This window comes from Drosophila pseudoobscura, chromosome X (genome assembly GCF_009870125.1).
Source record: "Drosophila pseudoobscura strain MV-25-SWS-2005 chromosome X, UCI_Dpse_MV25, whole genome shotgun sequence".
Lineage (NCBI taxonomy): Eukaryota > Metazoa > Arthropoda > Insecta > Diptera > Drosophilidae > Drosophila > Drosophila pseudoobscura.
Genome location: NC_046683.1, coordinates 55,998,193 through 56,024,525, shown reverse-complemented (window position 1 = coordinate 56,024,525; position 26,333 = coordinate 55,998,193). Strand labels below are relative to the sequence as shown.

General features: G+C 39.5%; 7 protein-coding genes across 10 annotated transcripts; 5 read left to right on the top strand and 2 right to left on the bottom strand.

Moving 5' to 3' along the window:
- Positions 1 to 1,039: 1,039 nt before the first annotated feature.
- On the bottom strand, positions 1,040 to 7,016 carry Cdk12 (Cyclin-dependent kinase 12). 2 transcript variants are annotated; one of them, XM_015188007.2, is made up of 8 exons: positions 6,675 to 7,016; positions 5,485 to 6,060; positions 4,587 to 5,428; positions 4,333 to 4,492; positions 2,987 to 4,268; positions 2,530 to 2,918; positions 1,991 to 2,464; positions 1,767 to 1,926 (listed from the first exon to the last, which is right to left on the bottom strand). In XM_015188007.2, exons 2-8 carry the CDS (start codon positions 5,703 to 5,705, stop codon positions 1,767 to 1,769), a joined length of 3,528 nt encoding a protein of 1,175 aa, XP_015043493.2. In that variant the 5' UTR covers positions 5,706 to 6,060; positions 6,675 to 7,016. The 2 variants fall into 2 exon arrangements, with proteins under 2 accessions (XP_001354119.3, XP_015043493.2); XM_001354083.4 differs by lacking the exon at positions 6,675 to 7,016 and having other exon boundaries at positions 1,040 to 1,926; positions 5,485 to 5,705.
- A 1,487-nt stretch (positions 7,017 to 8,503) lies between these two features.
- Positions 8,504 to 11,454, top strand: SAK (Sak kinase). The gene is made up of 7 exons (XM_001354084.4): positions 8,504 to 8,684; positions 8,751 to 8,846; positions 8,901 to 9,678; positions 9,745 to 10,216; positions 10,278 to 10,794; positions 10,855 to 11,004; positions 11,060 to 11,454. Exons 1-7 carry the CDS (start codon positions 8,649 to 8,651, stop codon positions 11,342 to 11,344), a joined length of 2,334 nt encoding a protein of 777 aa, XP_001354120.2. The 5' UTR covers positions 8,504 to 8,648; the 3' UTR covers positions 11,345 to 11,454.
- A 247-nt stretch (positions 11,455 to 11,701) lies between these two features.
- Positions 11,702 to 16,130, bottom strand: M6 (neuronal membrane glycoprotein M6). Of its 2 annotated transcripts, XM_001354085.4 has the most exons (5): positions 15,690 to 16,130; positions 14,260 to 14,496; positions 13,237 to 13,396; positions 12,872 to 13,176; positions 11,702 to 12,801 (listed from the first exon to the last, which is right to left on the bottom strand). In XM_001354085.4, the coding sequence occupies exons 1-5, from the start codon at positions 15,691 to 15,693 to the stop codon at positions 12,524 to 12,526; spliced, it is 984 nt and encodes a 327-aa protein (XP_001354121.2). In that variant the 5' UTR covers positions 15,694 to 16,130; the 3' UTR covers positions 11,702 to 12,523. The 2 variants fall into 2 exon arrangements, with proteins under 2 accessions (XP_001354121.2, XP_015043494.1); XM_015188008.2 differs by lacking the exon at positions 14,260 to 14,496 and having other exon boundaries at positions 15,690 to 16,126.
- Positions 16,131 to 16,638: 508 nt separating this feature from the next.
- Positions 16,639 to 18,374, top strand: Las (lipoyl synthase, mitochondrial). Its single transcript, XM_001354086.3, has 5 exons — positions 16,639 to 16,792; positions 16,864 to 17,196; positions 17,264 to 17,420; positions 17,485 to 17,542; positions 17,598 to 18,374. Exons 1-5 carry the CDS (start codon positions 16,748 to 16,750, stop codon positions 18,127 to 18,129), a joined length of 1,125 nt encoding a protein of 374 aa, XP_001354122.1. The 5' UTR covers positions 16,639 to 16,747; the 3' UTR covers positions 18,130 to 18,374.
- A 1,126-nt stretch (positions 18,375 to 19,500) lies between these two features.
- On the top strand, positions 19,501 to 21,717 carry LOC4813964 (transmembrane protein 104 homolog). 2 transcript variants are annotated; one of them, XM_001354087.4, is made up of 4 exons: positions 19,501 to 19,657; positions 19,922 to 20,406; positions 20,464 to 20,690; positions 20,751 to 21,717. In XM_001354087.4, exons 1-4 carry the CDS (start codon positions 19,607 to 19,609, stop codon positions 21,512 to 21,514), a joined length of 1,527 nt encoding a protein of 508 aa, XP_001354123.1. In that variant the 5' UTR covers positions 19,501 to 19,606; the 3' UTR covers positions 21,515 to 21,717. The 2 variants fall into 2 exon arrangements, with proteins under 2 accessions (XP_001354123.1, XP_015043495.1); XM_015188009.2 differs by having other exon boundaries at positions 19,533 to 19,657; positions 19,953 to 20,406.
- A 682-nt stretch (positions 21,718 to 22,399) lies between these two features.
- On the top strand, positions 22,400 to 23,932 carry LOC4813965 (uncharacterized protein C7orf26 homolog). The gene is made up of 2 exons (XM_001354088.4): positions 22,400 to 22,753; positions 22,810 to 23,932. Exons 1-2 carry the CDS (start codon positions 22,654 to 22,656, stop codon positions 23,829 to 23,831), a joined length of 1,122 nt encoding a protein of 373 aa, XP_001354124.2. The 5' UTR covers positions 22,400 to 22,653; the 3' UTR covers positions 23,832 to 23,932.
- Positions 23,933 to 24,054: 122 nt separating this feature from the next.
- LOC4813966 (dipeptidase 3) lies at positions 24,055 to 26,074 on the top strand. Its single transcript, XM_001354089.4, has 3 exons — positions 24,055 to 25,012; positions 25,070 to 25,245; positions 25,319 to 26,074. The coding sequence occupies exons 1-3, from the start codon at positions 24,179 to 24,181 to the stop codon at positions 25,662 to 25,664; spliced, it is 1,356 nt and encodes a 451-aa protein (XP_001354125.1). The 5' UTR covers positions 24,055 to 24,178; the 3' UTR covers positions 25,665 to 26,074.
- The last annotated feature ends 259 nt before the right edge of the window (positions 26,075 to 26,333 follow it).

Below are 26,333 nucleotides of genomic sequence, written 5' to 3'. Positions count from 1 at the left end.
TACTAGATGAGCCGAAGAGAGTAGACATTAGCGTTATCCCTGTAAATGTGCTTGATTTGCTTTTTCTGAAAAATTTAATTCTGCTCTGTTATTTTTATTAATTTCTAAAGCGATCGATGACATGACTTATATGTAATTTCATTTATTAGGCTTGAGTCATATAATTGCATTTATGAACAACTAAGTTGAGATACTTTCTTTTGTGGCCTAAGGTCCCCCGGATGTGATCAAAACAGAATTCGGCGATTAAAAATAGGTCGCTTAAGCTGATATTAAGGACACACTAACGTTCATTTTCGATTGAGTTAAGATATTCCAAGTTTTAAGGTGAGCGAGATTTTAGACTATTGAGCATCTCAGAAGAACGAGTGGAAAATACATAAATATTTGGATATGCTGCAGCTGACTCTAGATTACGAAGATTTCATAAATCGATAGATAAAAGGAGCATTTGGCGGTTTTTTAACGCACTAACTTTACTTAATGGAGCAAATGTTGGAGTTATGGGTAATTGTCACCAAAGGTGGGTCTTTCCGCCATAAAGGTAATAGTGGTAAAGGGGTATCTTAAACGATGCTGAAACTATTTGGTCCCCAACCCATTCGATGCAGACTTATATATTTACGCAAATTATATATCAGAGTTAAATCAAAAATAGACCTGAAATATAAATAAATTTTTGTAGTTTTTTGGCCGTTAAAAATTTGTTTTCTTAAAAAATGCAGTTTATTTCGTCTTTATTGTTGCTATCTGCAGATGTTCCGAAAATCAATTTAGTGGATTTTACCCCGTACTCAATGAGTATGGGGGGGTATAGTATATTATATTCGTTTGATTATCATTTTGAGACATTGCTCAAAAATATTTTAGAAATTTGTTTCAACCTGTATACACACATGTAATTTGGATTGAATAGTTTCAGTCTGACGCACATCTTGCATGTTGTATCATGTATAATACGGCTATATGTATGTACATACGGCTTGCTTTTAAACAGTTTTTGTATATTAAAATATAAACTTTTCAAATACCTGGGAAATAGGTAAATAGTAGTATATACTTGTATTGTATTTACTTGACAAATTCATTTATAATTTACATTCGACTTAAATACTTAGCAATAGAGGCTAAACTTATAAATATAACTATCTCTAGCCTATTTATTAATATATAACAATTTATAAAAATTAAAATGCTAATCTTTAACTTCTTCACTATATACGCTTACTTCGTAGCAAATACAAACTGCGTTCACAGCACGTTTGAATTAGCGATGCGATCCATAATATACGTACTGTGCTGTGCTACTAGATTTTACATATTTCTTTTGTGAATTATTTGAATTACATATTGCATTCCCGTTCATTCAGGATCTCTTTTTGATTACCAATTTCAGCTTCAAATCAGATACAAATAAGAACCTAAAACGAAAATTTAAAAAAAATTTTCAAAACTTCTTTCTGAAAAAAAATTGAACTCTGCAATTGTATATATTACACGTTTCGTTTATACAGTACAGCTATTGATTTAAAATGCTCCAAAAATTAAATAATTGTTAGCCATGTTTTTATTGAAGCTGTCTAAAATTACACAGTGCCTAGGGAAAGTCAATGTCAACCTATTTTGGCCCTGTCTCTATCCATCCCTTTTGTTTCTAAATCAGCTGAAGCTGCTGGATACTACTAATGCCACCAGGCGGCACACTCGGGATCGCTCTGACCACAGCTGTTTTTCAAATTGAATTGAATTGAAGCATACATTAAATGCTAAGCATCTCCCACCATTGCTGCTCCGTGTGGGTGGTATTTGGTCGAGGATATTACCGATGGTGGCAGCGACTCTTGTTGTTCCCGCAGCTGACGGCGTCGCTTCTTGCTCCAAAGTTCATGGCAGTCCTGCCATGTAGGCAATTGTGGTGTTGGCATTCTGTAAATCATAACAGAAGAATGAGAATGATACTCATATAAACATAAGATTCAGGCATACTCACTCATCTGGATTGATTTTTTTTAGCCACGGGGACTTGAGCGCATCTTCTGCAGTTATGCGCTTGTCCGGATCCAGGTCTAACATTTTGTCGAGCAAATCAAGTGATGCTGCTGGCATAAACTCAAAATCTTCACGCAAGCGACGGCGATGCGTTTTCTTTTGCTTAAGAGTATGAAACAGTGGTAGCTTAATTACGTTCGGCCACACAGCGGGAATGGGCGAGCCGCAGATCTTAGATATAGTCTCTAATTGAGCCATCTCTGCATTGGCCTGAAACAGTGGCCGCTTCAGGAAGAGCTCACCGAGTATGCAGCCGCACGACCACACATCTATGGAAGGACCATACCGTTCCTCGCCCAACAACAGCTCTGGGGGCCGATACCACAGCGTTATCACTTTGTTCGTGTACGGACGTTCCCGATCATCGGCATTATACAGACGGGCCAATCCAAAATCTGCCAGTTTCACTTTTCCTCTGCAAAATGACGGTCGTCGTACATTTTTCAAACAAAAAAAGGACACAAAAACTATGATAAATACCTGTTGTTCATTAATATATTCGAACACTTGATATCCCGATGCAGAAAGTTCTTTTTATGGCAGTAATTAAGGCCGTCTAATAGCTGCTTCATAATGCTAGCATTATTCTCTTCATTAAAGTCGACCATGCCAGATTCGAGCAGGCCCATGAGATCGTGGTCCATATACTCAAACACGAGATAGAATGAGCCCTTGTCTTTACGAAACTCGACGGCGTCCTGCTTGTCTGTGACAATTTCATGCAAGTTGACAATGTTACGATGGTTGAGTTGCCTAAGTATTTTGATTTCACGCACAGCCGTAATGGGAAAGCCTTCCTTTTCGTGTTCTAGCCGAACTTTTTTCAGTGCTACCATATCGTTCGTATGATGATCCCGAGCCTTATACACCTTTAAATGAGTACACAATAGAAATCAAGTTAAAAATGTATAGAATATGGAATCGTGCCACAGCTTACCTGTCCGTATGTGCCTTCACCGATTTGCGCAATCATTTCGAATACGTCCACACATCGCTCGCCCCAGTCACGCACATTATTACGTGAATCCCGACGATTCAGTATCACTGGACGACGACGCGAGGCCCCCTGTCCACTGCTGTGGCCGTGCATATTGCCACTGCCGCCGGTTGCATCAAAATCTTCGGGACTGTCGATGACATCATCGTCGCCGCTGAGCTCCTCGCTGCCTGGTATTACCGGAGGCATCGGTAAGTTCAAGAGACTTTTATTGGCGCTGGAATTGGAAACTGTTTTCTCATCGTACTCCTTTTTGAGTGTCAAATGCGGGGGCGATGGACTGGGTGCATTCACAAGGTCCAACGCATTCATGCCGGGTGGCATGGGCAACGATGTCAGACTCTTCGGTTTGTGGTTATTCCTATTTGCTGAGATTGCTGCCGACAGTGTGCTTGTTGTTATTAATGAAGTTGAGGAGCTATCTGGGACATCGGAGCTGGGGCCAGGATTATGCACAAGCAGATCGTGCTCTTTGTTTGGCATGGGAATGTTGTTGATATCCAAATCCGGTTTGCTGCCACCGCCGCAGCTGCTGGGAATTTCCAGTCCATTTGAAGTCATGCCGCCGCCTATGGTGGGTGTTGGCGTTGCACCTACACCTACGATGGCCACAGCAGATCTACAATCGGTCACATTCGGCGTATTGCCATCTATCGAGGAACTGTTATCGTTTATTGTCAAGGCGCCGTTGCTGTTGCTGTTACTATTTTCTTCTTGACGCTCGATAATCTCCTTCAAGGCCTTTTGTCTTTTATGACGATCCTTTACCAACTCGGCAAACAGACTCGTTTCACTAATCTTTTTAATGTATTCCTCGCGCTTGTGCTTCAGATCTCGCGAGGCTGGCGATCGACTGAGTGAAGCTGAACTACCGCTGCTGGCCGAGCTGGGCGAGCGTTTGCGACTGCTGGTCCTTCTAAGACGCGACTTCGGCGAGCGACGATGATGATGGTAATGAGAGCTTGAAGCACCAGCTGATGATGGCGGCGAAGTCTCAAAGTAGCGCGAGCTTGCCCTCGGGGATCGCGAATACCGATCGGTGGAGGTGCCAGTACCAGAGGCGCGTTTCGAGGACCGTGTCGGCACGGACGTGGGTGAGTTTGGTGTCGTGTACTTGTGTTTGTGACTATTACCATGCCTAAACATATTTGAAATGCTTCCACTGGAGGTCATGCCGCCAACAGGCGATTGCCGACCGCGTGAATGCTGTACACTAGGACTCCTTAAAGATTGGAAATAAAGATATGATTACTGTTCAACAAATATAAGCAAAGTCCAATCCATACCTGGATCCACGCCTTGAATATCGCTCTCTGCTATAACGATCATATTTAGTAGAATGGTGTCTGCTATGCTCGAAGCCTGACATACTCATATCCCTGCCATCGCTGAACTTTCGTCGCTTGTGGGGCGGTGTACTCGGCTGATGATTATAGCGGTCTATCTCTGAAAATATTTACAACAATTAGCTCTCTTATCGCTCATCGGCCATCTTATCGCTTCAGTGCACCTGAACACTGAATAGAACAGCTACACCTACCCGGAGACAAACGTTTAACTTTTCTCGCATCGAGACTGCCGCTTGGTCCCGTGCCCGAAGAATATCGTGGCTGATATCCATGATCGTGGCCAGACCTATGGTGCGCATTTAGATCGTCTTTGAGTGGACTCTGTACATATCGGGAGCTGCGTGAATCACGTCCATGAATTCCCGCTCCACCACTGCTACCGCCCGAGGTGGTGTAGAGTACTTGTGGCGGAGTTCGAGGAGAGGTGCCATAGCGTGGTCCATTGCCGCCAATGCGTGGGGGAGAACGCAGGCGATTGCTCGTCTTATTGGTAACAGTCACCTGGAGATTGGTTCCCAGCGAAGTGTTGGGGGCATCACCAATGGACTCGCCATAATAGGCGTTATTACTGTTTGGACGCCGTGTGGGAGGCGGAGTGCCCGGGGATATGGGGCTGCTTTCCTTATGCGTGTGAGGTGTGTAGGAAGTTCCGGTGCTGACTGTTCGCTCGTTGATCTTATTCGGAACATTTGGCGGCGTGTATCGTCGATCCAGTAGGGCGTTTATGTCATCCGACATTGACTCAATGCTAGAATACGATTTGGTCCTCTTTTTCTTACGCTTCTTCGACTTCTTCTTTGATTTATGTTTATGCTTGTCCTTCTTCAGCTTCTTTCGTTTCTGTCGCTTCATTTCCGCCTCCAGTTCATCCGTGTCAATGGAATCGCTAGACATGTAGATTTGTCTACTCCAAAGTTCGTCCTTTGATGTTTTAGAAGCTTGCGCCTCCTCTCGATTATTCAAGGTGTCGCCTCCACCAGTTGGTCTCGATCCAGACACCTCAAGATCGTCAGTTTCTTCAGTCCGCCTTTTTCTAACAGAAAAAAAAGTTTCACTTAAAAAGATATGTATGGTATGCACATATATTACCTATAATTATCATAGCCTTCCTTTTCAGGCTTTGTAGCTCGACTACTCTTTGCGAACTGATTATCCGACGGTGGCTTTGGTTTCTTTGCATTTGTGGTGTCACATCTGCTTGTCAGCACTGCGTCTGAGTCAATTTCTCCTGCTTCGGGATCGGAAAAGTCCTCTGAGCTGACATCCGAGTACTCCACCAGTGCTGTCGCAGCTGCAGACGATGCATGCATTTTTGCGTCCTTCGCCTAAGAACTCAAAAAGGCCGTAGGCACACCACCACGGGTGTCTTCCCGCTGCTTATTTATATTGTCAATATTCGTTGAAGGTATTTTATCCACTGCAGCTCTTTGGCTGTTTTTTCTTTTTGTCACACTCGAATTTTTCGTGAAAACACCATCTAAATATCCGCCCTGTCTTTTATTTACAATGCTGCTTTGATTAACCACCACATATCACTTTGACTTTTGTTTTCACATGATTGTGATATGTGCCATTGCATGAAAATCTATAAAAGTAGGCTAGAAAATACGCTGTGCCACTCTGCATTGATCTTTGCGGACATCTAAAGCTTCGAGTCCGAGTCCCCTAAATATAAAATCGAAAATAATCACTTGTCATTTTAAGGTTATAAAGAATGGCCGAGTGTGACCAAACATTGAATATGAAAAATTAAATCGTCTACAAGAAAAATAACGATAGAAATATTTCAGCGATAAATAATGTTGGACATCGTCACAAAAAAAATAATTTCATATGAATTTTGAATCACTTTGAATATAAATTTTTATTTATTATATAAGAAAATCAGGAACATTTTATATTCACTGCCTTCTACTGTTGCATTACAACATATCTCTATGTAATTTTTACAGAATGAACACAGTTTAAAGTTAACAAGTTTTCCGATATCGATATTGGTCAGCCCAACGAAGAACAACAACAAAATGCACTTAAGACCAAAATATATTATATATTTTTGATAAAAAAATTCAGTTTTTTACGAAACACATTTTATAGCACTGTTTTTACACTGTTGCGCGTCGGTGACGTATGTAGTATGGGACGTATAGTTGTGTGTGTAAAAACATATATATGGCCGAACACTTGCACACAAGGAAACTTGCATGCATACACATGTCTTATACAGATGTAAGAACGCATATATGGGTCATTTTATTGTTCTACGGTGTATGACTTACCAGTTTATATGCATTAATTATGCAAACGCCACTTTGTGAAACGCACTAGTACTTTCAAAACCAATTTCTATTTACTCGGCATTGTGGAGAGCGAACACGCACTCGTTTGTCTTGTAAATTATTAAATAACACGATTATCGGTAAGCCGAGTCGTACTTGTTCGCTGTTTATGCTTTCAAAGTACGTCTTCTTACATCGCGACTATTTCAATTGCTTATATATTGCATAAAAATGTATACGAAAATTATTCGCAATGCAAATTACATGTCTCATTAGGCATTTTTCGGCATTATTAACATAAGAAAAACAATGCCATTGGAAGTGTGGCCGCGGATTTATCGTTAAAATATACCATCCGACCCTCAGAAATATACCAAAATATACCGTCTCATTTTGAAAATATACCGTAAATATACTGACGAATTCAAGTTCTATATTCCTCGATTCTTATATTCCGTGGAATATTACTAGCTATCTGGATCTCTCAGCAATGCCCACATAAATTTATCCATTTAATGAATCTATTATCTACTTGATTGGCTTATTTTAAATACTTCACTTTGATTTTTGTTGTCTCAATTTTGTTTCTTTAACAACAATATATCGTCTCATATGATGAAAAACTGAACTTAGCCCAATTAAGACCCCTCTATTTAAATAGTTCAACTACTAGAGGTAAATGGCGGAAAATATTATCTATTGTAAATTCTTCTTATAGATTCTTATAGAAGGGCGCTAAAATTATTAAATTTAAATTTAAATTAAATTATTTTCAGTGGAATACTAAAACACCCTCTTGGTCTACAATGGGTTAATGGTTCTCCGTCAAGGATTGGAAACCATATTGCTAATTTTTGATGTTCCGTCGAATATTATTAGCTATATGTAATATTTAGCCATGCCCACATAAATGTATACGATTGATGAATCATTTTTCTATTTAACTGGCTTATTCTCAATACTTGCTTATATTGGATTTTGCGTAAGGTTATAGCGAAATATGTAGGTAAAAAACAAAAAAGGTTTTAGCGAGATGGGCAAACAAGACAAACGAAGAGGGTAGTCGTTCATATTGCTATATTCTGATATTCGGTCGAATATTACTAGCTAGAAAGAAAGCCCAGCTATGCCCACATAATTGTATACAATTAATTAATCTATTTTCCACTTGAATGGTTTTTTATAAACACTAGCTTTTGTTCGATTTAGTCTTAAGAGGTTTTAGCGAAGAAGGTAAAAAAAAACTTAATAAGACGTAAGAGAAAAAATCGTGACAGACATTTAAACATAATTCTCTCTGCCAGGCGTATTTTGATGTGTAAGCAAGCCCGGAAAAAAATCTCCCGCGAATTTCGTTCATGTCTCGGTCAAAGTGGGCTCATGAACTACCACCATTTAAAAGAGGGAAAATTCAAACACCTACGAATGGAAGTTTCTATAAAATGAAACTTAATAGATTGATGAAATATACCATTATTTATATATTATTATATTTCGACGTCAAAATATACAGAAGTGTACATATATAATAGACCGTAAATGGTCACGGTATATTTATGACGTCACGTCACCCTGAATGCCATGAATTTCTGCATTTGCAAGGGTACGCGATAGTATTTAATTTTTGAGAGTGCTGTAAAATTCAAACTTCTATTGTATAATCGTGTTATTAACTATATACCGGAAATATTATGTAAAATATGCTAAGGAATATATTATGTTTAGAAAAATTATAGTGTTTGGATCGATGTATTGTAACAAATAAAAGAATTAGCTGATCGTCCAATAAAATACAGCAGTATTTTATACAACTTTTTATCGGAAAAAAGTGTTGATAAGTGAACGTAGGTCACTTTTTTCAACACTATTGCTGGCGTTCTCTTTCAAAATTTTCGGCTTGTTTATTTTTTTATGTAGCATTTGTGGGAATTTATTTCGAAAAGTGGTCAATCTAAGTACTTAACAAAGTAAACTATGATGTCCACTCGAACTTTCGGAGAAACAATTGAGGTGAGCAGACTACCGCCACTCAATGTGACTATCAAATGAATTTTCAATTGTTGTTTGCGTTTGTAGGAGTACGAGGTACAGCACTTGTTGGGCAAAGGAGGCTTTGCTAGCGTTTACAAAGCAAGATGCCTGCACTCACATCAAGATGTGGCAATCAAAATGGTAAGTGATACGCGTATGTGTTTTAGGAATATCTTTTAATTGGTGTACCCATAGATCGATAAGAAACTAATCCAGGGGACAGGACTCACGAGCCGTGTTCGACAGGAGGTTGAAATTCACTCTCGCCTTAAGCATCCTTCTGTGCTGCAGCTGTACACATTTTTTCAAGATGTGAATTATGTGTATTTGGTTTTGGAGTTGGCCCACAACGGCGAACTGCAGCGCTATATGAAGCAGCACCTTTTACGTCCCTTTACCGAATCCGAGGGGGCCACTATATTGAGGCAGGTGGTGGCTGGCCTCCTGTATTTGCATTCCCACAACATCATGCACCGTGACATTTCGCTATCCAACCTGCTGCTCAGCAAAGAAATGCACATCAAAATCGCCGATTTCGGCCTCGCAACTCAACTGAAACGACCTGACGAAAGGCACATGACGATGTGCGGCACTCCCAACTATATTTCCCCCGAGGTAGTTTCCCGATTGTCGCACGGCCTGCCAGCGGATGTTTGGAGTGTTGGGTGTATGCTCTATACGTTGCTGGTGGGGCGACCGCCGTTTGAAACCGAAGGTGTGGAATCTACGCTCAACAAAGTCGTGATGTCTGAATTTATGATGCCATCACATTTGTCCTTCGAAGCCCAGGACCTAATCCATAAGCTGCTCAAGAAAAGCCCCCACGAACGCATTACTCTTGAACAGGTCCTCCGGCATCCATTTCTGAAAAGAACGGTTGGTGGTTCATCGTATAGTACAACGCCTGGCGCGTTAAATGAATTCAGTCAAAGTCTTGCCAGTAGCGATAGCGGAATCGTAACATTCGCCAGCAGTAAGTAATGCCAACTATAGATCACTGTCCGTTATTATTGAATAATAATTCTAAATCGTTTTGAAGGTGACTCTAGGAAATCGCACCGGCTTCGGTCTGTCGACAATTCTTCAGGACAATCAATGCCACAGATAATGGAAGAATATTTGCCGTCGTCTAATCTGGGCTACGATTCGAAGGAGCATCGACCTGTTTACGAACAGCATGGCTCATATCTACCAACACCAGGCGACCAGTTGGAAAATAGAGACGCCAAATGGCCAGGAACAAACAACTTGGCACCGTTCACATCGGATAGCGACATGATACCGTCCCCTGTGGATGAGAAACGCCTCTTAATGCCGCCTTTAGAAACGAAAAGATTGCAACCGACGCGTTATAAAACGAAAAATGCTATAATGAGTATTTTGCGGACTGGTGAGGTTGTCTTGGAGTTTGTAAAGTTTAAGGTCAAGTACAATGAAGATCGTATTACTGATATTTGTCGCATATCTGAAGATGGACGCCGTATTATAATCTATCAGCCGGATCCAGGACGGTGAGTACAACTACAAAAATAAAGCCTTTTATATTGGTTTTAGCTAACATTGTTGTTTCAGAGGCTTACCAATAAGAGAACACCCACCAGATCCGCTGATACCAAGCGAGAATTGCGTGTATAATTACGAGAATTTACCGAATAAACACTGGAAGAAATATGTGTACGCTGCCCGATTTGTGGGCCTGGTGAAGAGCAAAACACCGAAAATCACTTTTTTCAGTAGCCTTGGGAAATGCCAGCTTATGGAGACGATGACGGACTTTGAGGTTCGCTTCTATTCCGGAGCAAAGCTATTAAAGTCCTCCACGGACGGGGTCAAGGTGTTCAATTCGAATGGAGCAGTGCTTTCGGATAATGGCTGTGCGGAGGCACGCAATTTAATTGACCACGGAAATGAATGTTTCTCCCATTGCGTCAATATCAGTAATGCTCTAGAGCTCGCCCAGACTAAAGAGAATACGTGTTTTCCTGTCACAATTGGGCGACGGCCTGCCGCAGACATGCACGCGGGTCAACGTTTCGATGGTCTTAGGGACACTACAAACTTTGCATACTCCACTCCGAAATCAAATCAGGTAAATCGCTATATTTAATGCAATTTCTAGAGATATCACTCAAACATTATATTCCTATAGGGCTCAATTAACTTTTCCGTGAGCACCATATCGACGACTCGAAGTGCCTCGGACTACAATTCAAATACACCGCGGCTCAACATGTTGGCTGCGCACCAAAATGTTCCAATCAAACGTATCACCGTTCCCGAAATTGGAATTGTTACGGAGGTACGATTTTTCACATTTTATTTTGCATCAAATGCTTATTTTGAAACCATTTCAGTTGTCCCATGGAGTTGTGCAAGTGCAATTCTATGATGGATCTATGGTCTCAGTAATACCAAAGGTGCAAGGAGGAGGCATAACTTATACACAGGCCAACGGTCTGTCTACCCATTTTGGCAACAACGACGATTTGCCATTTGCGGTCAGAGATCGAATCAATCAAATGCCACAGTTGCAAATGAAGTTAAAGTGCGCTCCATTGTTGGGGAACGCCAGAAGTGTAGACTGCCATTTAATGACGCCCAAAACGACAACGCCTTTTTACAATCGCATGATAATTTGACAAGTTGTGCATCTGATATTGATATGTTATGTTAAAAACACTCTTCGATTAATATTGTATTATAAAATAAAATTAAATATATATTTTATAATGTCATCAACTTTCGTGAATGTAAAACTGAATTTTTAATCGTACTCTTAGCATAGCCAGGCAAAGGCTATTCTAAATTATCTATAAAACCACAGACGGAGATCCTGTACACCTCTATGTTACATTAAAAAACGTTAGTCACTTTTCAAAAAGTTGACAGATTTAAATTTAAAAAATTTAATATTCGTGATGGGAGAGCAGCTAAGAAGTCTTGTTTTATTTTATATGCTTCAGCCATAACTAAAATCAAATTACAAGACGTTCAGCTCTATAAACAAATCATTTATTGAAGTGCTTAGTGTTTCAAAATCTAGTTGTAAAGTTTCGGGGTTAGCATTGTACGTGTTTTGTATACATATTACTATTAGAAAAGTACAAAATATTTTATTGTATATACTCGTATGTATAATAAATGTAAGATTAATGTGTGTTGTTTCATTGTCAGATATCAAAAGTGATCGACATATGTTGTACGTATTTTATGAATATACATATAACTGCGGCAACCACAAGAAAATGCCTCAGATGGATAGATGCACGGATGGATTTCATTACACTAATGTACTGGGTAAATTGCCTTTTTAATCAAGTGTATTCAGCAATTCAGAAGAATCAATTTGAGCATAAAGTATTTATCAATTTATTGTGTAAGCTATTCGAAATAAAAGCATAAAAATACATATTTGATTATAAAAATAATAGATGTACGAAGCTTAATTTAATGGACGGTATAAATAAACATTTGAACGAAAAGCATAGGCAATGATAAAAATGAATGATAAAAGCGACAATGAATCAAATGTGAAGAAAATTCAACTAGATTTTAGTTATATTTCGAATTAATTGCTTGGTCATACAACTATTGTCTAACCAAATCAAAATGTTTGCCAATAACTTGTCAAATTAATATAAAAAAAAATGTATACATCAAAATGTGTTGTCTTAATATTAGGTCTAAAAAAAATCTTAATTGTATCGTGTTGGCAGCATTGCACTAGTGCTGTGTTCGTTGTAACGTTTGCCAAAATGTCGCTCTCAAATGTCGCTTGTCTTCTCTTTAAGCTCAAATTGAATCTTCTGAAATATGTCCTAGAAACGATCCTTGGACGTAGCACTGTACTCCAGCTCGTTGAGGTTTTGCATTTCCTGCAGCTCTTGGAACTTTTCGTGATCACGTATGTGCGCATAGTTGGCCGAGAGGCACATGAGATAATGAACCAGGCTAAGAATGACTAAAAGGGTGGACAGCGTGGCCAGTATGAACATAACCTCAGCGTTCTCAACACCATCTTTACAGAAAGCCTTGATCTCATACTTTTCGCAAACCTTCATGTCCTCAAGTTTGGTGTTTGGTGGGAACATAAAATCTGTAAAAATCATTCGAGAAATTAAGGAGTTTACTTCGGCTTTTGGTTGTGGCCAAAAATATGTACTTACGGAATTGTGTCAAATCTATGCAACTCTGTGAGTGCTCGACACTGGAGCACATGTTCCAGAACATGGTATATATGAAGGTAACAACAACCAGGAAACAAAGAATAAGACTCCACACGAAATTGAGCAGGTACGTGATGCCCATAAGTACGGCGCAGGAGATCCGGCCTCCAACGCGGGACCGCCAGGCTCTATATACCTTATAGCGCGTGGCGCCAGTAGCCAGAAAGCCAACGAAAAGTATCATAAATCCAAGGGCTGCCATGCCAGCTCCAATTATTACAAATATCATCTGCACAGCTTCGATCCTGAAATATTAATAATGATTAAACATGCTGCGGATAAATGGAATAATGGGTTAGGCTTACCATATTAATCGCAAGTGAAATACTTGGTCTACCATTATGACAGTGAGCGATGCCCCTCGGTACATGGTGAAACAGAAGATACCCACTCCCAGGAGACACATCAGAGTGGCTATCATCGTGGCGTAGGGGATACGTGCCATGCATGATTGGCAGCAGTCACCTAAAAGGAATTTCAATATATTTTTATTAAATTTAAACAAAAAAGGTATCTTCCATTGGTAAAGGAACATACATACGGAATATGTGTACGATGAAAGTGAAAGATAGAGTTTAAAAAGGGTTCACGATTTCAGTAGACTCAATTTATAAACTCGCATGAAAATTCTTGTAGCTCTACTGATTGGAATGATTAGCTCAATAAAATCGTATCTGCGGTCGGTAGGGTTTTTAAACCACAAAAAAAACCCCTTCTCAGTGAAACACGAGTCGAGTGCCGCGTTTTGCACACTACATGTAATTTGTTTTTTTTTTTTGTAATATTAACGGACATTGTCTTTCGCAGAATTAGATTCTGCAGTAGTACTATACTTTCAATGGATTATTTAATTTGTTTGAAAAGGAAATATTTTTGAACAGAAACAAACCGACAGGCTCGGCCAATTGTTCAGACACGAATAGTCATACAGGCGTCAAAACAATAAACAAATCAGTAAAATATATTGACTTTACTCAGTGCTCGTGCTGTGGTACATCTTAAAATTTTAGCTTTAAGATGTTCACTTAGGTATACAATATATGGTGTATAAAGGTGCCATACGGAGGAAAAAGGTTTATCTTAAGGGAATATATATGTATGTATGTATGTACTAGAAATGGATAAGATAACAAAATGTAGCACGGGCAGAGGTGATAGCCTACAACAGAGTGATTCACTTAAAGCTAAATAGTACTGGTATGCGAGAGAGTGCAGCAGTTTCTTGATGACGTATTGCCACAGAAAAAACAATGAAAATTTGCGCAAGTGAAATATAAAATTGATTTGTGAAACAAAACCAATATACATATCCATTGACTTTGTCGTACCTTCGCCACCACGCTCTGTGTACCTATCCAAGGAGTGTTCCGATCGGTACGAAGGGCGTCGTCGATTTTGTATGTTGCCCCCATTGTAGGGATTGTTATTGTAGGCACGTGTAAGCACACCACCGTCATCTTCAAAGTTCGTCTCGAGTAGGATCTCCTCTCGGGGATCTCGTATGCGATCGCGATCGTTCATTTTGCCAGGCATATTGCACAACGGAATCTTAATTTGATCAGGCGCTTGTAAAATTCAGAAATTACGGAATCGTTTTAGCTATTGTCAATAAAATTTATAAGTTTAAGCTGCCCTGCCTGCGCATGAATCACACAATCACAAAATCCGACGTCATCAGAGACATTTGGTTTCGCTGCCTTCCGGATCAGCAGATATACGAATATTAAAACAGATACCGATCGCGATATAATTAATAATATTTCGAGTGAGCATGGAACGACCCACCTGTCGTCGCCGTAGCAAAGAGCAAACTCAGAATGGTCGTTCGTTCAGTTCAACTCCGAAATGTTTCTCAGTCGACCGCGACTGATAACTTTGCTCTGTTAACTTTTTTCACTCGGAACCGAATGTGACGCTTTTCCCGTCAGTTTCTCTCTATCAACGATAAGTAGTTACGGGTATATGTATAAATATACATACATATGTACATACATATTTGTGTTGTGTGGGTACATATATGTGCACGGATGCGTACGTCGCTGCAAATTGGAAAACATTGCTCCCAGGCACAGGCCCGGCCCTCAATTGAATGAAACAGACAATTAATACAGTCTCCAAGATCGCTTGGATAAGTTCTTTTCTTTGCTCTGCATAGGGTCAATTAGTGTCAACATTAAGGGGAAATACCAATATAGACTTGTATGTTCATGAAATTCAAAGGGAACATACTCATTAACATATATACATACATATGTGCATAAGTAGCTAGAAGGAGCGATCGTGACTAATTTGCAAACCGATTGAAAAATGCAGCTTTAATGTTGTGAGCACGATTTATATAATCACAGCTGTTTTAGTCTATTTTGAAGAGTAAAGAAGATTCACCATTTTTAACGAACAGGAAAGGATTTAGCTGGAGTTTCTTGTTCGGATTCCGATAAAAACAGACAAACGACAATGCAACGTTTTGTTGAGGTAGCTTTAAAACTTAGACGCCTAAGAATCAACGTGATCAAGAATGTATATTATGCCACTTACATAATTTGAGATGCTTATATTATTATAATTATTCATTTATACGATTTTTAGTTTAATTGAATCCAACGCATAATTTACGAGTCAACGCTCAATAGCTGAGAAGCTGTTACATATGCAAAAGTACATACAAAAGTCCCAAAAAAGCTGTTTTTTTGTTAGCCAGAATCGTATTAGTGGTTAAAATAATATTTTTGTGTGTTTAAGTTATTTGTTTACTTACCCATTTTAAACGGCGCTTGTTAGGAGCTTGGAAAGTAAATTTAGAGCATTTAAACCGTCCACTCTAATAATCCAAGTGCATGCATGTATGTATGTACATATGTATCGCAATTTGTAAGTTGCATCTACGGAGACGCCTTCTGCGTATGTATCGCTTCAGTTGGTGGTATGAAACAAGTTTTTAAGGTGTGAGCCTAGGTGGCAGTGAGAGCAACCTGCGATTTACAAATGGTAAAATTCACTCCAAATGCTTATAACACACTTATTGAAACCGTATATTATTCAGATTTCATATTGTTTTGTCACGTTTCTGGCGGTACAATAAATTTAAAGTCCTGAGATTCCGATTCTACTTTCAAAACAAAGAGCATAAATAAATAAAGTGTATCTACTCTTGACGCGTTTAAGCGGGGCAGTGCTGTAAAACGAATTAAATCGTTCTGTTCTCTTTGGTTGATTGTCGGAAATAATATATCTCGATTGTGATATTTGATTTATTATAAGTCCTATAAACTAATATGTTTTCTCCAAGACTCGTTAATTTTAAATACTCTCTTTTATTGGATTTTTTATAAAATAGGACTTAAATAAAAAAGGCTAACAAAAAAGTAAATTTTTTACATGGTAGCTACACATTTGCTACATTTTTGTGTAAAATTGCATGTTGCTGGTTCACATAGAAATATGGACATTTGTATACCCTATTTCCAAGTTGCTTTGAAACAAATTTTTAGCAATGACGTTTTCTCAGATCGTAATTTTTCTGACCTATGCATGAGCATTTTATATCCGGATATCTTCTTAGTATCTTCAAGAACACAATGAATATGTTGATATTGAGATTTTCAATTAACTAACAACTCTAACCACAGGACGTATTAGCCAGTTAGTGCTGTAGTGCACTTCTACATGGTTTCTACATTTACAAATTTTTTTCAGTATCTAAAAAAGCTGCAAGGTGTGCGACACACAGAATACAAATGATATACATTGGTCACACTATTCATTTCGTAAGATTCTCAAAAACAAAACAGAAAATTTTATTCATATTTTTAAAATATGCTGACAGCGTTTAGACCTAATTCGCCAACAGCAATTGTCGTTGTAAGTCATAGAACAAATAGAGGTTTATATTTTAGATACAACGAAATAATTTATTGTCAATCATATTGCAGCGTGCGGCATCTACAAATGCAAAAAAACTCGAGGAGATTCGAGAACGTTTGGCTAAAGGGCCAAACTTTCAGGACTTTGTCCAAAATCCGGATAATTTAAAGAGTGTGGGCGAAAACTATGATGGGAAATTGCGTCGTGAGAAAGGAGAGGAGCAACGCTTGCGTCTGCCGCCATGGCTGAAGACCACAATACCAATGGGCAAGAACTACACAAAGATTAAAGAGCAGCTGCGAGAACTGAAGTTATCCACCGTGTGTGAGGAGGCTCGTTGCCCCAACATCGGAGAGTGCTGGGGCGGCGGTGAAAATGGAACTCAGACTGCCACGATTATGGTGAGGCTGCTTGACCCTGACTGATAACATAACCAAGCGTGCTTATTATGTACATATTTCGTTGTAGCTTATGGGAGACACTTGCACACGCGGCTGTCGTTTCTGTTCCGTAAAAACAGCACGCATACCGCCACCTCTCGACGAAAATGAGCCCGTGAACACCGCCAAGGCAATCGCGTCTTGGGGCTTGGATTACATAGTGCTGACATCAGTCGATCGTGATGGTTTGTATTCGTATTTCTAATGTGAAATACTTAATACTTAATTGAAACTCTTCATGTGCCATAGATTTGCCAGATGGGGGATCGAAACATATTGCTCAAACGGTACGAGAAATCAAAGCTCGGTAAGAACTTAAATTTGTTTCATAAACCCCGCTAACTATGCAATTATTTTTATAGTAATTCTAATATATTTGTCGAATGTCTTGTGCCGGACTTTCGTGGGGATCTGGATTGTGTGGAAACGATCGCAAACTGCGGTCTGGACGTCTATGCGCACAACATTGAAACCGTAGAGAAGCTAACGCCCTACGTTCGAGACAGGCGTGCCCATTATAGGCAAACACTTCGGGTGCTTACCGAAGCAAAGCGTTTTAATCCCAATCTAATCACAAAAAGCTCCATTATGCTTGGCCTTGGCGAAACTGATGAAGAGATTGAAAGAACTATGACAGATTTGCGAGAGGCTGGCGTCGAGTGCTTGACCTTGGGTCAGTACATGCAGCCCACAAACAAACATCTCAAAGTCATTGAGTATGTAACGCCTGAAAAGTTTAAGCATTGGGAAGAGCGTGGAAACGATTTGGGATTCCTCTACACAGCTAGTGGCCCTCTTGTCCGCAGCTCGTACAAAGCTGGCGAGTTCTTTATATCGAGTATATTGGCAAACCGGAAAGCAAACCAATCGAAAGACAGTGCACCAAAAAACTAGATTAATTCGTGATATGTAGAGTTTTTGATTTATCCGAATAAGGCCTAGTCTTTTGATAGATTTGTTATAAGTGTCGCCTGCGTATGTCTGCGTATGCATCGCTTCAGTTGGTGATATGTGTATATGTTTGTACACATATGCGAATATATTTATAAAAGAAATTCTAACAAACGTTGTTTATGTGTATAAGACATCTAATCACAAAATTATGTAGTATACTGTCTATATCTTAGGATCCAATAAAAGGAATCTATTCAAATACATTCTCAAATGGGAACATGTTCGTTAATATTTCATAGATATATAGATATCTATGTTCCTAATTGTTGCAGTTGTACCATAAAATTTTAGAGTACAGTTTACTGCGAGTTCGGCAATGGAGTATTGCAAGAGTGGGCTTCATTTTTATACCCGGTAGTCGAAAAGGTTAGGTAAATATATATGTATTAATTTTTTGGTGGATAGAAGGAAGCATTTCCGACCTCATAAAATGCATATTCTTGATCAGCATTAAAATCAGAGTCGATATAGCCATGTCTGTCTGCTCGTTTATGTTGATGAGCGCCTAGATCTCAGAGACTATACGAGCTATAGGCCCCTGTGGCATCCACAATTTTAAAGATACGAAGAGATAGATAAAGATAGAGAATGACCATATCTCGCATATTGCCAAATCTGGATCAGATCAGATCATTATTATAGCTAGAAGGAACAAATGATATTTCAGGCGCTCTCTCTCTCTCTCTCTCTCTAAATCGTGAAGTGTTCGCCCCCAATCGGAGGGGAGCGAGATATAACGGTTGGTGTTGTTGTGGGCGAGATAGATCAAATATTTTAATATTATAATCAAATAGTTCAATAGGTGGCAAGAGAATAAAGAAAGTGCAAGAATACACATTGAAACATAACTAGCAGTCGTAGTTCCTTCTCTTTCTGTCTTATGTTTTTCCCCTTCTCTCATGACAAGTGCGAGCAAAATGGAGAGAGGTAGCGAAGATATCCTTCCTGCATTAAACTACAAATCCATTCCACCCTTTTGCGAACAGACATTCCAAATCTATGATATCTAAGAAAAAAGTCTAAGAGACAAGAAAAGGTTCGGAAATTTTGAACTGTTAATTGAAATGCTTCTACAAAATTTTAAGGAAAATGACAGTGACGGCGATGAGTATAGTGGTTAGAGAACCGTTTTATGTCTGTTTAAGACTATTTGAGGTAAAGAATAATACTATTTTATAAGGAACGAATGATCTCAAATAAAGGAAAGTCCGTTTTTGTTACTTTTTTATTGATGCAAAAAAATGGTTACATCGGTACATTTACGGCATTTTAGAAAATAAGACGGTATATTTCGGCATATTTCTGAGGGTCGGACCGTATATTTGATCTATAAATCTACGGTCACACTGCTGTTGGCTGGACAATTGTTTTGTTTGGTTTTTTGTGTGTGTAAAAAACAAAGAAATTGCATTGCAAGATGCCGCGCCTTATAAGCAGGCCTGAGCCTGCACCCACCTATTCGAATTTGGTAAGCACCTGAGCAAATAAATGGTTCAATTGAATTTTAAACTTGAATGCCCTCAGAGCACTCGAACGCTAGTATTGAGAACATAATAGGTACATATTACTTATCTTATGTATGTACATATTTATGAACCAGTATGTGTTGCCACAACCACAGTAATAGAGATAACGTCCACAGATCATAGCATAGTGAATCTGAACTCATATAATTGTACCATACATATTTGTACCATATGTCTTCGAATTGTAATACCATTTTTACCAACAGGTTGGATTTATATTCATTTTTAATCTAATAGTTGGAACGGGCGCATTAACTTTACCTGGAGTGTTTGCCAAAGCAGGATGGGTGTTAAGTCTTATAGTAATTATATTATTAGCCACAATAAGCTACATGACAGTTACCTTTATTATTGAAGCAATGGCTTGCGCGAATGCTATCAAGAATTGGCAAACTCTTCAGGCCCTTCGTCATCATAGTCGAAGCTCCGCAGAAAGCAGTGAAAATGATGATGCCTCTGCAGACGATCAAGGATCAGATCTTAGAGATCTCGAGCGAGTTCCATTGAACATTCAAAATGCTGAAAACCATTATTATCAGCTGTCACATAAATTCGAATTGGGCGAAATGGCGACAATTTTTTTCAACGAATTCGGCCGCATCATGTTTTTTTTGTGCCTCATTGTTTATCTCTATGGAGACTTGAGTATATATTCTGCTGCAGTATCAAGGAGCCTCCGGGACGTTATATGGTAAGATCTTATGTAAATCTTAATTACCAAGAGAGCGTTAAACACTCATAATTTTAGTGACCAGACAAATGCTACAGATTCGCCAAACTCGAGACTGATGTTTTGGCCTGGGGACTTCAGGAATAATACAGCCCACGCGTGTTGGAAAGAGCACACAATATCGCGATTAAGCGTGTATAGAGTGATTTTAATTGGATTCACTCTCATATTCGGTCCATTTGCTGCATTCAGTATTCAGAAAACCAAATATTTGCAAATTCTCACAGCTATTTTCCGTTGGATGGGTAAGAAATAAGTTTATTTATTAAATTGTTAGCTTGTAAAGCATTAAAACTTATTCACAGCGTTTACTCTGATGATCTGTATATCCTTGAAACTGTTGATCTCAAGAGGACCCAGAGGGCACCCAGTAAGCTTTAATGTATATGGTATTCCCTCGCTGTTTGGCGCTTGTGTATACTCTTTTATGTGTCACCACTCACTTCCTAGCCTATTGGCGCCACTTAAGCATAAGTTGATGGTATCGAAAATACTTTCATTTGATTATATTATCATTTGTGCTTTTTATATAGTACTAGCCATGACAGGCATATTCGCTTTTGATCGGATTGAAGACCTTTACACACTAAACTTTCTTCCTTACGATGTAGACTACACAGACTTTGCATCAGGTTTACTAATAGGCATTGACTATTTTTTGGCACTTTTCCCTATTTTCACTTTGTCTGCTAGTTTTCCAATTATTGCGGTAACGTTGAAAAACAATCTTCAAACTCTTTTTCTAGACATGTCTCGCTATGACACCTATAGTCCGTTCGTGCGTATACTCTTCCCTTTATGTGCAATTATTCCACCATTTTGTGTCACATATTTTACGGAAAGTTTGGCAAGTCTTGTGGCATTTACAGGGAGCTATGCCGGGACTGGAATACAATACATTATCCCTGTCTTTTTGGTTTATTTCGCTCGACGCACTTGTTCAGAACTTCTGGGAAGTGGTATAGTTAATAGTTTCGAAAGCCCTTTCAAATCCAGTGCTTGGTTGATTTTTGTTATCATTTGGTCTATTTTATGCGTCTGTTTGGTAACCGTTAATATGGTCAGTTAAACGGAAGTCTTTTAGGTCGACCAATTGGTTAGAAAATTTAAATTTCGCCGCTAGAAGTTTTAAGAAACTACATTTAAGCGAAACAAATTTCGTAAACAAAATTTTACACAATCTTTTTATGTAGATTTGTATTTAACATTTATTAAGTAAGTCAGTATTGAAATTGGCTGTGAAATAAACGATTTTCGATTATATTAACCATATTATACATTGTATGGTTTGACTTTATATAAAATTAAATATTGGAAACAATATATTTGACTTGACTCTATATACAATTATATATTATAAAGGAATAATTAACTTGAATTTATATAAAATTAAATATTATATATGATTTACTGTTGAAAAGGATAAAAATAAACAAAGTTCGTTTTCGTTTCAAAGCAGGTCTAAATCATTTTCAGGAATCCCCTATTTGTATTCGCCAGCAAAGTTGATGGAGACATGAGCAACATTGTCCCGCAACATTTGAACGGATTCAGCAACATTCTCCATACATCCTTGGGAAACAAGTAATATGGAATTGAGGAAATGTTGGTCATCTCAGGCTCCATAAGTGCAGAAAGTCTCTTATCTCTTATTTAGCTCGTCTCAACGAAATTTATCAGTTTATCGTGGTCTCAAAGAGCCCTATGCATGAAAAGGAAAAAAATATCAATCTGAGAAAAAGCCATTATTAATTACGCTTCAAAGTAGTTTGGAAAACCGAATTTTAGCATTATTAAAAGTAAATAGGGTATACAAATGTCCACTTTCATAGGTGAAACCGATTGGCCAGCAACAATGACGTAGCATTCCGACCACACTTACGTTTCATTCCGTACACACTTACGTTTTTTCTCTGACGTTTTTTGTTTTAAATAAAGGTTTATAAACGATCCAAGAGTCCTTAAAATTACCGAATCTTGTAGAAAATTGATTCAAAAATCAAACAAAATTGTGTGTTTAGTGCTAAGGGTCCTCGCTAGCTGGTAATATTAGTACGAATATAAAAATCGGGGAATATCAACGCAATCAGGGATGGCAGCGCTTCTGGTGTCGTGTGTCCACCAAACAACACTATTTTCGGAGCGGGTAGGCTGTAGGATTGCTTGCGATTGCTTTGTTTATTCATTTTAAGAACGATATTGTTAAAAATGTCTACGTCAGTAGAGAGCGGCAAGGGCTCTCATAGGAAACTAGACCTAAAAGTGGAAAACTATCCAACATGTGCCGTGGAGGCACTTGCTCGCATAGGTAAGATGATCAAGTTCGAATATATTATTGCCTGTCTAATACTTTTTGCTTTGCAGAAACTCTAATTGCTAGCCGAAATAAACAAAATTTAGTAATGCAAATTATTTCTGAATATATTTTCTTGGAGCGGAATAAGGATGGAGACGGGCGAAAGTCGCAGTCGTTGCCGACTAGCCAGATGACATTGTTTCAAGAGTTTCAATTGATAATTACGCTCGTTGAATACTTTTCGAGGCCAGGACGGGATGCAACGCGTAATGCTATATTTCTATCCCTGTTTGGCAGTCACCTAACACCCCAACGTTCCAAGTTGTTGTCCAGACTTATAAGTACAGCAGTTTCTGGATCAGTGGCACCGCTGCTTTCCTCGGCCGGTACGTGGATGCAACAAGTTGGCTGCAAGACTCCACTGAGTCTTGAAGTTGCGCAAAACATTGTGAGTGATTTTATATTGTACTCTCGTAAGACACCCGAGCAACTGAAGCAATTACCTATGGTTGGTCCGCATTTTGCGGCAAACTTTATGGTTGCTGCGGCCGATCTCTACCTTAATGAGCAGCGATCAGCCGCACTAATACCACCCCCGGATGCTCTTTTGGATGCGATTACTGAATGGATGACTGAGAATCCCACCTTATGTCAAGCATCTCAACAGCCACTTGTTCTGCCAGCTGGTGCTATTGCAATGCCATTCGCTACCCCGTTGGCTGGTCTCTTGCGATGGGTAGTTCTTGCGCCATTGGTTTCCAACAGACCCACGTATAGCAACCTACATTTATCTGTCTTGCGAACGCTCCAACAACTTGTAACCAGTGGAGAGTCGACCGCTCTACCCTTCCAGGACTTGATGCAGATTATTAAGTCTTTGCAGAACTACTGCGCTCGGTTAAGTGAATCTAGTGTGGATCCACATTCGGATGCTGCGTATCAAAAGTGCATGGAACGGTTTTCGCAAGCTGTGCAGATCGCCCTTTGCTCCAACTGCATAACAAATCAGATTCAGCTCCTATGCGTATTAGAGTCATTGCCAACACACAAGCTCATGGACATCGTTATAGCTTCTCATAAAAAGCTGTAGTTTTTTATTCTTTTAGGAATACAAAATGCCACATTAATCGACATTATTGGCAATAGTTAAATTTATACATTTTTAAAATAAATATAAACCATTTTTTAAAAGGTTGAGTATTTTATTATTAATTTAACTCGTCATCGATTTCGGGTGTTGCCACACTGGAAAAAGTATCATCATAGCGCGCATGACTAGATTGTAACAAGGTGCAGGATACGCCAAGGAATTGTTCAGAAATCAATAATCATTTCAGTTTCAAACTTTCTTCTTAACGTGTGTTATTTTTTGTTAATAACAAAGCTGTCGCATCTCTCTGTTAGTGTAAAAAAGTTATACAGATATTATATGATGCAATGAATCCAGTACCGAGTCGCGAATTTTTGGAAGTGCATCCGCTTCACCAGCATCAACCGCATTGCAAGCAGCAATGTTTTGTCTTTACAGAAATATCAGATATTGAGCTTCCCGCGGAAATAACCAAGTTCGGTGGTGGCAACGAAAAGATTAGATGCAGCAATGGCGGCATTCCGTCTTACACCTCCAAAAAGGATTCCAGCAGTGAGCTATCTGGGGAGCGCCCAGAAAGGTCCCGTGGTCGAAAGATTCTGCTGGGCGTGGGCCTGGTACTCTTATGCATCGGCATGGCTGGTGGCATTCCATTGGCCTTACAGCTTCGGTCCTCTTCTCTGCTGGAGGCCCGCCTGTCATTCATTCGACGCTTGTTGACAGAATCGCCGCTCATTGAGGGATCCTGGAAGCCACCAACTACGACGAACTTGAACAGCAGCAACTTGTTCGAGGTGCGCCAAAATCACATAGGCGCAGTCCTGTGGCCAATTGCTGTGCCTTGTGGTGCGCAATACCTAGACGCGGTTCAGCTAGCCCTGGAGGGCATCGATAAGGCAAAACGGATTACTGCCGCTAGCGACCTAATGCATATCGTGGAGTCGGCTGATGAAATGGAGCAAACTCATATCAGGGGCGAAGTGGCTGTTCTGATGGGCATCAGTGGGGGCCATGCTCTGGGCACAAGTCTGGCAGTTTTGCGTTCTATTTATTTGCTGGGAGCCCGATTTGTCGCCATAACTAGCTTAGAGTGCACAACACCATGGGCAGCAGCTGCTATACGAAGGCGGGATCATCTCATAGAGGAGAATGTAACGAATTCATTTAACGAATTCGGAGAGGTGGGTACCAATTAGCAGATTATTCAGAGGAAGCCTTGCTTATCCAATTTATTGCAGAAAATGCTTCTTGAAATGAATCGCTTGGGAATGTTAGTGGAGATATCTCAACTTAGCGAGTCAGCGATGCTTGCCGTCTTGCAATCTGCAAAGGCTCCGGTTCTTTTAACAAACGCTACACCACTTTCTATCTGCAACAGCACAAGTATTGCTTCCATACCGGACCACGTGCTCAGGTGGGTGTGACTACATCATGATTTTACCTATCAGGAGTTCAGCAACAATTACAAAATGGTTTATTTATTACAGCCTTTTGCCAGAGAATGGAGGAGTCGTTTTGCTCAACTTAGAACGGTGTGGAGATCGAACATTAAGCGTTCGAGAGGCAATTAATGCCATTAACTATGTGCGGAAAGTATCCGGAGTAGATCATATTGGACTTGGCGGAGCACCGAAGAGCTATGCTCTTTTGCTAGCAGAGTTGGCGCGGGATAGGGTGTGGGGTAATGCTGCTATAAAAAAGCTGGTTGGTGGAAATGTTATGAGGATTTTGCGCGAAATTGAGACCTTGAAGAGCCGCTTACCATTATATGAGGAGTGGATTCCGCATGAGTCAATTGAAAGCAATTCATATTGTCGCTACCCAGAGTCTTGAAGAGCCCAAATAAGAGTAAAGATATGTTCTCTAAAATATATTTAATTACTTTATCGAAACACCACACCCGGAATTTTATAAATTTCGTAAATAATTTAGCCAGAGGTAGAGCAGAGAAATCGCCTTTATCACGAGAAGCTGATTTACAAGCGTTTCGCTTCAATAAGGGTTACAAAAGTATTATTACATTAAAAATAGTTTTATTGTTTATTAAATAGTCTCAAACATCTTAACCAATATCCCAAGCAAGCATATGGGGAAACCTCGAAAGATTGCACCCTGTTCCTGTATTTTCTGTTCACAACAGACACTCAAACAAACTTCCAACTCAACTCTCAATATTAAGATGTGCAAACTTATTCGGGGTATTAAACAAATTCAATGAATAAAAATTAAATATTAAAAAAGAATAGCCCAATGCCTATAGCCTTTATGTTACTTTCTATTCAAGTAGTGATTTAGAGGTCAGTCGGTCGGTTGCGCCAGCAGGCTATATCTGGCACTCCGGGAAGTGTGCAAAGCTGAAGGAGTGGGTGCGTCCCGGGTGGAGCTGAGAGAGCAGAGCGTAACCTGAGTCATGAGGCGTATCAAGGGTCGTATTAGCAACGGATGCGTTTTGTGCCACACCAGGCGGCAGCAGTTGTGGAACGAAGCTCGGAGTGTCTGTCG

Coding starts and splice junctions, on each gene's coding strand:
- Cdk12 (XM_015188007.2), bottom strand. CDS start 5,705: ATGCATGCATCGTCTGCAGCTGCGACAGCACTGGTGGAGTACTCGGAT. Junction 4,493..4,586: donor AGTTAAACGTTTGTCTCCGG/GTAGGTGTAGCT, acceptor AAATATTTTCAG/AGATAGACCGCTATAATCAT. Junction 2,465..2,529: donor AATATATTAATGAACAACAG/GTATTTATCATA, acceptor GTCATTTTGCAG/AGGAAAAGTGAAACTGGCAG.
- M6 (XM_001354085.4), bottom strand. Junction 13,397..14,259: donor CACAGAGCGTGGTGGCGAAG/GTACGACAAAGT, acceptor AATTCCTTTTAG/GTGACTGCTGCCAATCATGC. Junction 12,802..12,871: donor CATAGATTTGACACAATTCC/GTAAGTACATAT, acceptor TGATTTTTACAG/ATTTTATGTTCCCACCAAAC.
- LOC4813966 (XM_001354089.4), top strand. CDS start 24,179: ATGAATCCAGTACCGAGTCGCGAATTTTTGGAAGTGCATCCGCTTCAC. Junction 25,013..25,069: donor CATTTAACGAATTCGGAGAG/GTGGGTACCAAT, acceptor AATTTATTGCAG/AAAATGCTTCTTGAAATGAA. Junction 25,246..25,318: donor ATACCGGACCACGTGCTCAG/GTGGGTGTGACT, acceptor TATTTATTACAG/CCTTTTGCCAGAGAATGGAG.
- LOC4813965 (XM_001354088.4), top strand. CDS start 22,654: ATGTCTACGTCAGTAGAGAGCGGCAAGGGCTCTCATAGGAAACTAGAC. Junction 22,754..22,809: donor GGAGGCACTTGCTCGCATAG/GTAAGATGATCA, acceptor TTTGCTTTGCAG/AAACTCTAATTGCTAGCCGA.
- SAK (XM_001354084.4), top strand. CDS start 8,649: ATGATGTCCACTCGAACTTTCGGAGAAACAATTGAG. Junction 8,685..8,750: donor CTTTCGGAGAAACAATTGAG/GTGAGCAGACTA, acceptor TTGCGTTTGTAG/GAGTACGAGGTACAGCACTT. Junction 11,005..11,059: donor AAATTGGAATTGTTACGGAG/GTACGATTTTTC, acceptor AAACCATTTCAG/TTGTCCCATGGAGTTGTGCA.
- Las (XM_001354086.3), top strand. CDS start 16,748: ATGCTGACAGCGTTTAGACCTAATTCGCCAACAGCAATTGTCGTT. Junction 16,793..16,863: donor CGCCAACAGCAATTGTCGTT/GTAAGTCATAGA, acceptor ATCATATTGCAG/CGTGCGGCATCTACAAATGC. Junction 17,543..17,597: donor GTACGAGAAATCAAAGCTCG/GTAAGAACTTAA, acceptor TTATTTTTATAG/TAATTCTAATATATTTGTCG.
- LOC4813964 (XM_001354087.4), top strand. CDS start 19,607: ATGCCGCGCCTTATAAGCAGGCCTGAGCCTGCACCCACCTATTCGAAT. Junction 19,658..19,921: donor CACCCACCTATTCGAATTTG/GTAAGCACCTGA, acceptor TTTTACCAACAG/GTTGGATTTATATTCATTTT. Junction 20,407..20,463: donor AGCCTCCGGGACGTTATATG/GTAAGATCTTAT, acceptor TCATAATTTTAG/TGACCAGACAAATGCTACAG.